The sequence below is a fragment of the Antechinus flavipes genome, chromosome 3 (genome assembly GCF_016432865.1).
Source record: "Antechinus flavipes isolate AdamAnt ecotype Samford, QLD, Australia chromosome 3, AdamAnt_v2, whole genome shotgun sequence".
In the NCBI taxonomy this organism is placed as follows: Eukaryota; Metazoa; Chordata; class Mammalia; order Dasyuromorphia; family Dasyuridae; genus Antechinus; species Antechinus flavipes.
This window is the reverse complement of record NC_067400.1, coordinates 566,622,505-566,633,616: the sequence shown is the minus strand read 5'-3', so window position 1 is coordinate 566,633,616 and position 11,112 is coordinate 566,622,505. Positions and strand designations below refer to the sequence as shown.

Here is an 11,112-nt window from a genome sequence, read left to right as displayed (position 1 = left end):
CCCATCATTTTCCAGATGGGAAAATAAAGGCCTACACATGAAAATGACTTGCCCAGTATCTCAGAAGTAGTAAGCATTAGGTTGTGATGTAAAATCCAGGACCCTTTCCATGATATATCATTTTTTTTCAATCAAAAAGAGGCACCTTTCTTGTGCCATAAGATAATTGTATAAATATGTATGCATATATTAGATTTAACATATATTTCTACCAACGTTTAACATTTAAAAAAAAAAAAAAGAGGCCCCTTTTCTCAGAATAAGTCATTCCAGTTCTAAACAATGAAGTTTATATAAACTGATGCCAAATATCAGGGTCCATCCAAAAGATCTAAAACCCATCAGAAATAGAGGTAGGTAGGTATGGTAGAAATAAGGCTGAGCACAGAGCTGGCCGGCCTCTGACCCTTAGGAGCCTGCTTTACTAACCAGCAATTGCTGGAACGTCTTGCCTCAAGTTCTACTAGTTGAGGAGATCTCCGGGATGCCCCCCCCAGATTATGTTCTTTGCCCCTAACAACTTTCAGCTTATCATTCTGCAGCACAGTAACCACAACGATGGGCTAGCTCCCAGCTTGCTACTGCTGTCTGATTGTGGGGGTAGGTCCCTCATCTTCTCAGAAGGGGAGTGGACTCAGGGAGCTGGCTGACTGCTGGGGTCACCCAGGATCCACTTTTGGCCCTCTTCAGCTAATGTTCCCCATTTTCACAGTTTGAGAGCTTCTTTTGGGGAACAATTCTCCTCTTTCCAGAAAGTCAAAAACTACATGAAGATCTGCTTCTCAGCCCAGATTTTAACCCCAATTTAAGCCCCAGTTGCTAAAGGATTCCTTGACCTTTTCCAAAGATTTAACAAGTTACTCTGAAGAATTTCCTTCTTGACCAAAAGGGTTCCTAATTGTACCCACATTTTGTCTTTTCTCAAATTTACCCGTCATTCTGCTGTCTTTTTTTATGCTTAGTGCCAGTCAGCATCTAGTTACTACTTTGGTCCAGGTGGGAGTCTGTTTTGCTCACAATCCAGACACCCCAACTGCAATAAAAAGAGCCTCTTGAAAACCTGACAAATTAAAATCATCTTCTCTTGTTCCACCTATTTAATCCATGTGTTGAATAAACATAGATTAGCTTTCAAGGCCTTCCATGAGGAATAGAAAAGTATTTCAAAGATTGCTCTAGAGGTCCAGGATTTAATAAATTACATGAACACAATTAAAAGACCATACTTTACCTCATTGTAAGGTGAAAAAATAAACTGGAAGATGATCATTAGTCCAATCAGAGTGGGTTGAGTATCATAAAAGCCAAATGCAGCAAAGAGTTCTTTTCGACCAATTAATATGGCAAATAAGAAAAAACAAAGGAAAGAATTCATCTGAAATGAAAGAGGTATATCAAGTTATGGTTGGAATGATCCCAGCACAGAGCAACATTCAACAGCATGGATTTTATTTTTAAATTCTACTACATACCGATTCTTTTTGTACAGCAAAATAATGGTTTGCACATGTATACCTATTTTGTATTTAATTTATATTCTAATATATTTAACATGTATTGGTCATCCTGCCATCTAAGGGAGGGGGTGGGGAGGAGGGGAAAAATTGGACAAAACGTTTGGCAATTATCAATGCTGTAAAATTACCCATGCATATAAATAAAAGACTATTAAAATTTTTTTAAAAATTATACTAGATACTCTCATTTTAAGAATGACATTAAAGGTGATTATAGAAACTGCCAGACACTTGGTTTCAGACACTTCTGCCTTAGACAGGAAGGGAAAAACAGTCTGCAGGTATACAGAATGCTCACCCCAGTTCTGTATTCTTAACAAATAGCTAAAATGTTCACAGCACTTCAGAGATCAAAAAGGATTTTATATCCATGATTCTACCTGATCCATACACAATGATCCAATGAGAAAGTCTTAGTATGCTCACTTTATAGGGGAGCAAAGAGACAGATTCCAAAAATCACAGAGAGAACTATTACACAGTCAGCACTTGAATCTAAATCTACTGATTCTCAGATTTGTGTCATGACCTCCATCAGCAGTCTGATGAAGCTTATGGAGCCCTCCTTAGAATAGTAGGTTGGTTTGTTTGTTTGAAGTATAAGAATAAAATATATAAGATTACAAAGAAAACCAATAATACTGAAATAGTTATAAAAAATATTAAATTCCTAGACCTCAAGTTAAGAATCTTTAGACTAGGGGATCTCTATAGTCCATTCCAACTCTAAATCTTATGAACTCAATTTTGGAATGAAGACCCAAATATTCTAGAGTCAGTAAGGTGTGGTAGCACATAACTGTAAATCCCTGCTAGCTGGGAGGCCGAGACTGAGGGATTGTCCAGGAGCTCCAAGCTACAACAGGATAAAGTTGAAAGGGTGGCTGCATTAATTCTATATGGTAAATTCCCAAAAGCAGAGGACCACCAGGCTTCCAAAGAGAGGTGAATCAGTTCAGGTCCGAAAAAAAAAAAAAAACAAAAAAAAAAACTTTAACTTTAACCTTCCCCTCAATATTAAGTCTGGGCCCATGAGCTGCAGCTACATTTATAGCCTGGGTGATATAGGGAGACAATTTGAAAAAGAAGAATTCTCATTCCATATATTGTTCTTCTCTTCCTTACCTTTAATGGCTGTATTTGCCAAAGACTTTGAAAGTTAATGATTTCTATTATACCAGACATTTGAAAAGAAATTTGGAGAAAAGAAGCAAAACAGTAATTCTTGCCTATCCCCACCAGGAAAGGATTACTTGTTTATGAGGAAAGTACAAATAGCTATTTGACTTATACTGAGTAACAGAGAATCTGGAAAAACAGGCCTTCTAAGCAAACCAGAATATTCACACACTCACCTGACTGATAACGATATTTTTGACTGTGTGGCCTAACTTCCAGTGTCCCAGTTCATGGCCAAGAACAGCAAGAACCTCTTCGTTTTTACAGCCTTGTTTCTTATTCTGAGTTAAAAAATAATAATAATCAGTTTAAAATCCATTTTTAGGAATATCTGCTGAATCAACAGCATGAATATGGCCAAAAGAGAGTCTCATCAAACTTAGCTCATACACATGACAATCCCTTTGAACTTCCAAGAGGCAGGCAAATAAGGATTATTTCTTTATCTTAGACTTCTTTATACTTGGCAACATTTGTCCATCTACATATTCAATCTTTTGTTCAACATATACTTACTGATGGACCCTAGCAGTGTTTTACAAGTAATAAATAGCTGCTATTATTGAGTGCCTGATTTGTACAAAGCATGCACGCATCAGGGGCTGAGGGAAAGCAAAGCTAAGTGAGACAGAGTCAGTGCCTTCACAGAATTTCTATAATCTGGCAGAAGAATAAGATGTAGAGAATTATAATATATCATCATCAACCCACATAAAGCTTCAACATTTGGTTACAAGGCGTAATTCATACTTAATCTTATAAGGGAGGCAGTGATTGGGTATTATCCCCACTTTACAGATAAGGAAACAGAAATTAGAGAGACTAAGTAACTTGCTCATGATCCCACAATTAGGAGGTAGAGGCAGAATCTAAAGTCAGATTGCTCCAGGTAAAGCCCATGACACATAACCTGGGCACTAGAAGGGAAGTCTAAAGGAAAAGGTCTTGGCAGCCCTGTTTGTAATGACTAGAAACTGGAAAATGAATGGATGCCCATCAATTGGAGAATGGTTGGGTAAACTGTGGAATGTGAATGTTATAGAATATTATTGTTCTGTAAGAAATGACCAGCAGGATGAATACAGAGAGGCTTGGAGAGACCTACATGACTGATGCAAAGTGAAATGAGCAGAACCAGGAGATCATTATATACCTCAACAATGATACTGTATGAGGATGTATTGTAATGGAAGTGAATTTCTTCGACAAAGAGAAGATCTAACTCAGTTTCAATTGATCAAGGATGGTCAGAAGCAGCTACACCCAAAGAAAGAACACTGGGAAATGAGTGTAAACTGTTTGCATTTTTGTTTTTCTTCCCCGGTTATTTTTACCTTCTGAATCCAACTCTTCCTGTACAACAAGAGAACTATTCGGTTCTGCACACATATACTGTATCTAGGATATACTGTGACATATTTAACATGTATAGGACTGCTTGCCATCTAGGGGAGGAGGTGGAGGGAGGGAGGGGAAAAGTCGGAACAGAAGTGAGTACAAGGGATAATGTTGTAAAAAATTACCCAGGCATGGGTTCTGTCAATAAAAAGTTATGACTGTTAAAAAATAATAATAATAAAATTAAGGAAAAGGTCTGTTATAGATCACAGACTTCATGGAAGGCAGCTGAAGGAGTAGGCATTTGTGGTAAGACTTCAAAGATGCCTCAGAATTAATGAACATCTAGAAAAAGAAGCAGTCACTATGAGAGGAAGCAGAGATTTATCAAGAACAAGTCATATAAGACTAACTTCATTTCCATTTTTGAGAGTGTGATTAAATTAGGGAGATCAAGGGAATGCTACAGGAATTGGTTACCTATCTTTTTGCTAAGCACTTGATTAAGTTTCTCATGTTAGTTTTGTGGATAAGATAAAGCACATGGGCTACAGAAGAGTACAAGTGGGTAGGAATGGAAATAAAAGAAAGGGTGGGCTCAAAGACTAGCCACTTGTTCAGTGCTTATTTACAATAAGGTCTCTATCTGCGCACCTTAGCGGTATGTCCTTACCCAGGATAGCTTAGGTGTAGCATTCACACCCCCCACCCTCCTTTCAGGGGACTTAGAAAGCCAGATGATGGAGAAAATCCTGAGATGCAGTGTGCAAGGGCAAACCCAGGCAGAACTGGACCATTTTTTTAAAAATTCTTCAAGTCTTCTACTGCTTCCTCATGATATATTGGTGTTTCATGGTCCTCAGAGACATAAGCTCTGGAAGACTCCACTAACTTGAGAAAAGACTCAAAAAGAGCTCCCAAAAAGGAGTTAAGGGGAAGAGGAAAAGGCAACTACTAGAAATAAACTTCTTCTATTTAACAACCGAGTCAAGCAGGAATGGTTCAGGACTATAACAAAAGAGGAAGAGTATGGGATTCATTCATCAGGAAGAATGGGAGTCCAAAGGCCCCAAATTTTAAATGAAAAAAGTGATACAGAGAATAATAGCTCTCCAAGAGCTACAGCTGGGCCAACCCCACATGATTCACTCTAGAGGAACATCTCAAAGAAATCAGAAACTATTGTGACCCTGATCTCTACTGTGAAAACAAGTGTTTTTCAAGGCAGAAAAGATGTTCTATGATAAGCAGCAGCACAGTGTAATAGGAATGTTGGTAGCAACAAATAAATAGGAAGGGAAGAGAATAGGCACTGTGCTAGGCTAAATGGAATTTAGAGCTATTAATATTCCCTTTTTCTCTTAGCAAATCCTTGCTTCATAGAGTTAGAGATATTAAAGGAAGGTTTCATTTGTAGTATGTGTCTACAACTATAAATGAAAGCTAAATTACACAAGTCTGAATATAAATGGAGAGGGAAAAAAAAAAGTATAGACTAGCCAGACAGCTTTGAAAGCAAAAGGTGGTTTATTATTATAAACCTAAAGAGAAAAGCAAACTGCACATATCTGAGGCTTGCCATTTCAGCTTTTTGTTTTACTGTCTTTATGCAAAAACTTGTCCTATTTGTTGTTTGCTAATGTCAGAATAAAATTTTAAGTTGATTAAAAAATAAATAATTAGATATTTAGTTTTTCTTTAACATTTTAACAAGTTAAATCTTTCCCTAGAAAAGCAAGTTTTTGGGTGAGACTTCCAATTTCACTCTTGGTTTGCAGCAGGAAAAATATGTAGAAAAAACATGTGATTCTCTTGCTGGGATATGTGGGACCGGAGGAGAAAAACATGCAAAGATAGACAGTTAACTCTGTAGAGCACTCCCGCTCCCCTGGGTCACAAAGCACTCTGGTCTCACTCACCAATAACAGGGAGTTAATTTTGGACTTTGCCTCCTGTCCACACAATGGGGGAAGACTCAGGCTGTTTTCTAATGCTTTTATCTCAGACTTAGCAAAGTAAAACTCTGCCACAAGGAAACAACACCCTACTTCTCCCACTGTTTCTTAGCACCCTGAGAAGAAATGTCAAATGGGTTTCTGGGACCCCAAGCCTCAAGTGCTTGTATTTTATATTTCTAGCATTAAAATAGTACCTGGCACTATAGGGAGAAAGTAAGGAAGTAAGCATTAATACAGAACCTATAAAAGGCCAGGCACTGCACTAAGTCTCATAAATCAGATCTCATTTCACCGTCACAATATTCCTTTACTCATCACCATTTTACAGTTGAGGAAACTGAGATCTGCCAGAGATCTTTGAGGCCTAATGCTCTATTCATGCTCTACCAAGTGCCTTACTTGTTAGTTTATCTGGATCTAACCTAATACAATAATTAGAGAACTAGTAGCATCCTTTCTCCCCTGTAAACATTCCAGTTAGGGCTGCCTCTCTACTCTCATGCTACTAATGATGGCAGTCTAGTCACCACTATGGGCTTGAGAATTAAGCTAAACTGACTAGTTCTATTGCTCTCCCCACATACTGTATAATGCCATATAGTCTCTGTCTCTCTTTCCACTTAATAGCACTTATTTTTTTCCAATTACATATAGACAGTTTTCTATAATCTTTTTTGTAAGATTTTGAATTCCTGAATTCAGGAGGACCTGAGTTCAAATCTGGCCTCAGACACTTAACATTTCCTACCTGTGCGACTCTGGGCAAGTCACTTAACCCCACTTGCCTAAGCCAAAAAAAAAAAAAAAAAAAAGATTTTTGAGTTCTAAATTTTTCTCCCTCATGTAGCCAATAAGCTCTACATGTATAATCATGTTAAATATATTAGGCTGACAACAGTTTCAATGAAATTTTTAGGAAGGAACTTATCTTCTCTTCCTGTGGTTTTCAAGAATTCCCTCATTTCAGAAAAGTCAAGACAGTTCTTTGTCTTTTAAGACAAAGACATCACTCCAAAACACAGAATCTCTATTTGAAACCCAACTTGGTAGTAATAGTCTGTGGCTATATCATGTTCCTTGTAGCAAGCAAAGCGTGGCCCAGCAGCCTCGAACCCCAGTGGTAGGGAGATAAAATGATTAAATAAGCAGTTGTCAGGCACTGAACCATTGCATATTCTCTAAGCAGGGGCTGCATATATTTCAGCGGAAGACTAGAATTAAAGTCAAACTCACTCTGACTTTGGCCTTCATTTCTGGGCTCTCCCCCTCTCCATCTCTGGGGGGCTCCAAGAAGCCCTCCTCCGGGGGCTCTTTGTTTGGCATGGAGTACTCTTCCAGCAGCGTGTCAAACAAAACTATCCGCTTGTTCTTGAAGAAGCCATAGAAATAAGCATTGCTGTGGGAGGAGCGCTTTGATCCTAGTGGGAGAGTCCAAGAAGACAGACATTAAACTTGTGGGACCTGAAACTGCCGGCTGCTACCCAGTGTCATTAAACAGAGGAGTGCTAACATTTTTGTTATATGCTGAAATACCTTTGGTGTTCATTCATTCTGTCAGACTCTGTGATGTCATCAGCATGTTAGAGAGTGCCTCTGGTCAGGAGGCAAGTGGACCCAACCACTTGCCCAGGATCCCACAATCAGGGCTGTTGTTGTTATATTTAAATGTAACAAACTCGCTAATGAGGACAATAATAACCTTCCTTTCAAGTCTTGTTCCAATGACTTGTCACACGGCACAGCAGTGACCTCCATACTCAACCCTTGGCCAGCAGCAGGGAGTCTGGAAGGCCTGGCAGACATGCTCAGTGGCAGACAGGCTTAGGCTGCTATGAGATTAGCCTGTCAAAGAGCAGAGGCCCAGCCTGGATCATCTATTTGAACATCACATTCTAAGAAAGAGCCCATGTGGGTTGTTATGTAAAAGGCAGTCCAGGTGAAGGGCTGCTACTGACCAGGCCTTATGCAGTAGCACATAGAGGCCTGCAAAGGACTTTGTCACTGTCATCTCGTGCTCCTCACAGCAGGCCACACTTTCTCACTTTACAGATGTACAAACAGAGGCCAACACAACACAGGTAGATTTCCCCACTACTATTTGAGGCACTATATGAACATAAGTCTTGAGTCCATGCCCAGAGTTCTTGCCCACATGCTACAGAAACATGTGAGGTGGAAGCCAAAGGATTACTTAATAGATTAAGAGATAAGTAAGTAATATTAATATAGGGTAGGGGAGGAGAGAGTCCGGGAACATCTGTGCAAGCTGGGAGGTACAAGAAGGTAATAAAGGTCTAAATAGGTGAAACATAAACTAAGGCATTCTCTTCTTTTTTTTTTAAATAATTATCACTTTTTATTGACAGAACCCATGCCTGGGTAATTTTTTACATTATCCCTTGAACTCACTTCTGTTTTGACTTTTCCCCTCCCTCCCTCTATTTCCTTCTCTAGATGGCAGGCAGTTTTATACATGTTAAATATGTCATAGTATATTCTAGATACAATATATGTGTGCAGAACCCAACAGTTCTCTTATTGCACAGGAAAAATTGGATTCAGAAGGTAAAAATAACTCGGGAAGAAAAACAAAAACGCAAACAGTTTACATTCATTTCCCAGTGTTCTTTCTTTGGGTGTAGCTGCTTCTGTCCATCATTGATCAACTAGAACTGAATTAGATCTTCTCTTTGTCAAAGAAATCCACTTCCATCAGAATACATCCTAATACAGTATCGTTGTTGAAGTGTATAATGATCTCTTGGTTCTGCTCATTTCACTTAGCATCAGTTTATGTAAGTCTCTCCAAGACTTTCTGAAATCATCCTGCTAGTCATTTCTTACAGAACAATAATATTCCATAACATTCATATACCACAATTTACTCAACCATTCTCCAATTGATGGGCATCCATTCATTTTCCAGCTTCTAGCCACTACAAACAGGGCTGCCACAAACATTTTGGTACATACAGGTCCCTTTCCCTTCTTTAGTATCTCTCTGGGATATAAGCCCAGAAGTAACACTGCTGGATCAAAGGGTATGCACAGTTTGGTAACTTTTGGGGCATAATTCCAGATTGCTCTCCAGAACAGCTGGATTTGTTCACAGCTCCACCAACAATGCATCAGTTCCCAGTTTTCCTGCATCCCCTCAAACATTCATCATTATTTTTTCCTGTCATCTTAGCCAATCTGACAGGTGTGTAGTGGATCTCAGAGTTGTAAGACATTCTCTTCTATAATAAATCTATGAGCTGACAATGAAAGGCAAGAAAATCACAAAATATAAAATGACATACTAACTTTCTTGGGTTAAACTCTATAATGATTTAGCAAAATAATATCGTTCATTTCAGATAAGCATATGGTTCTAAAATGCCTCTTGTCCACAGATACCCAAAATATGATGAAGCTAAGCAAAAAATTAAAAACAAAAAGATTTTTGGTCTATGCCCCTATTGGCTGATGCTTTATTTTGTTTTTTAATTAAAACTTTTTATTTTCAAAATATATGCATGGATAATTTTTTACTACTGATCCTTATAAAACCTTGTGTTCCAACTTTCTCCCTCCTTTTCCTCACTCCCTCCCCAAGATAGCAAGTAATCCAATAATATTAAATGTGTGCAATTCCTATACACATATTTCCACAAATGTCTTGCTGCACAAGAAAAATCAGATCAAGAAGGAAAAGAATGAGAAAGAAAACAAAGTGTAAGCAAGCAAACAACAAAAGAAGTGAAAATACTATGTTGTGATTCACACTCAGTTCCCACAGAACTCTCTGTGGGTGTAGATGGCTCTCTTCATAAGATCATTGGAACTGGCGCATGCTTTGTAAACAGCAAGAAAACGTCAAAGTTGTAACATGCTGTTGTTTTTATTTTCTTTTTAGTTGTAGGTGTTCTGGTCTGCTTGGCAGTTATACATAGCTGTTTGTTCAGTACATAGTTACCAAACAAACCAGAATATCCTACGACATAAGAATAGTAATACAAATGTCCCCTAATTCACAAAGGACAAAATCTAAGACATGACAGTAATGAAACTTAGTAACTCAAGTGTTTATAGACAAATGTATCAGTACTAGACAGGATAAGCCAGGGATAGTAATGTATGAAAGTAAATTTGGGCAAAAAATAATCAATGTGGATACACAAGAAACTCACATTTGAAAAACACACTACAGCATATGAGAGCAAGTTAAGTGTTCCATCAAAACAGTTCTAGGTACACCAAAGCTCAGGAGTGGAAGCTAGAGGGGAAAAGAGGAACAAAGAGGAACAAAGAGGCAGAATAGTGGCACTCTGGTTGTGAGGACTAAGTAAGACTATGTATATAGAGCATCGCATATAGCTGTTCCATGAATCCATAGACCGTGGTCACACAGGTCAGCTGGCAGTCAGAAAGAGTGAGTCTCACCTCACATGCACACTAGCCATGAGCCAAGAGAGGCACTGAAATTCTGAAATCCTCAGACAGAGCTCTAAGAACTTGCTTTTGCAGAAAGAATTTCCTCACCCAGAGTTCCTTAATGCTCCACAACCTAAACAACAAGTTGCATGGTCTTTACTGAGATTTTCTATGATCCTAGGTTTTTAAACACCAGGCCAGGGCACCAGACTCGGTCATGCCTTACCAGGGGATAAATCTAAAGCACAATTTAAAGTTTTATCACTTGGGACACTAATATATTGTTGGTGGAGATGTGAAATAACCCAGCCATTCTGGAGAGCAATCTGAAGCTAAGTCCAAAAGGTTATCAAACTGTGCATACTCTTTAATCCAGCAATGTGTCTATTGGGCCTGTATCCCAAAGAAATCATAAAAAAGGGAAAAGGACCCACATGTGCATAAGTGTTTGTAATAGAATTGGAAAATGAATGGATGCCTGACAGTTGGGGAATGGCTGAACAAATTGTGACATATGAAGGTAATAATTATTGTTCTATAAAAAATGATGAACGAGCTGATTACAGAAAGACCTGAAGAGATTTACATGAATTGATGCTGAGCAAAACAAGCAAAACTGGGGATACATCGTACATAATAACAGCAAGAATGTGTGATGATCAACTATGACAGACTTGATTCTTCTCAGTGTTTCAGTGATCCGA

At 38.5% G+C, this 11,112-nt stretch overlaps 1 protein-coding gene across 1 annotated transcript in view; it reads right to left on the bottom strand.

The window, feature by feature from the left end:
• ZMPSTE24 (zinc metallopeptidase STE24) overlaps positions 1–11,112 on the bottom strand; it is a 53,734-nt gene that overhangs the window by 9,540 nt on the left and 33,082 nt on the right. Inside the window, exons 7-9 of the mRNA XM_051987774.1 lie at positions 7,226–7,410; positions 2,873–2,977; positions 1,232–1,375 (exon numbers count right to left, since the gene is read on the bottom strand). Of these exons, the coding sequence (XP_051843734.1) occupies positions 1,232–1,375; positions 2,873–2,977; positions 7,226–7,410 (434 nt within the window). The remainder of the gene's footprint in view (positions 1–1,231; positions 1,376–2,872; positions 2,978–7,225; positions 7,411–11,112) is intronic.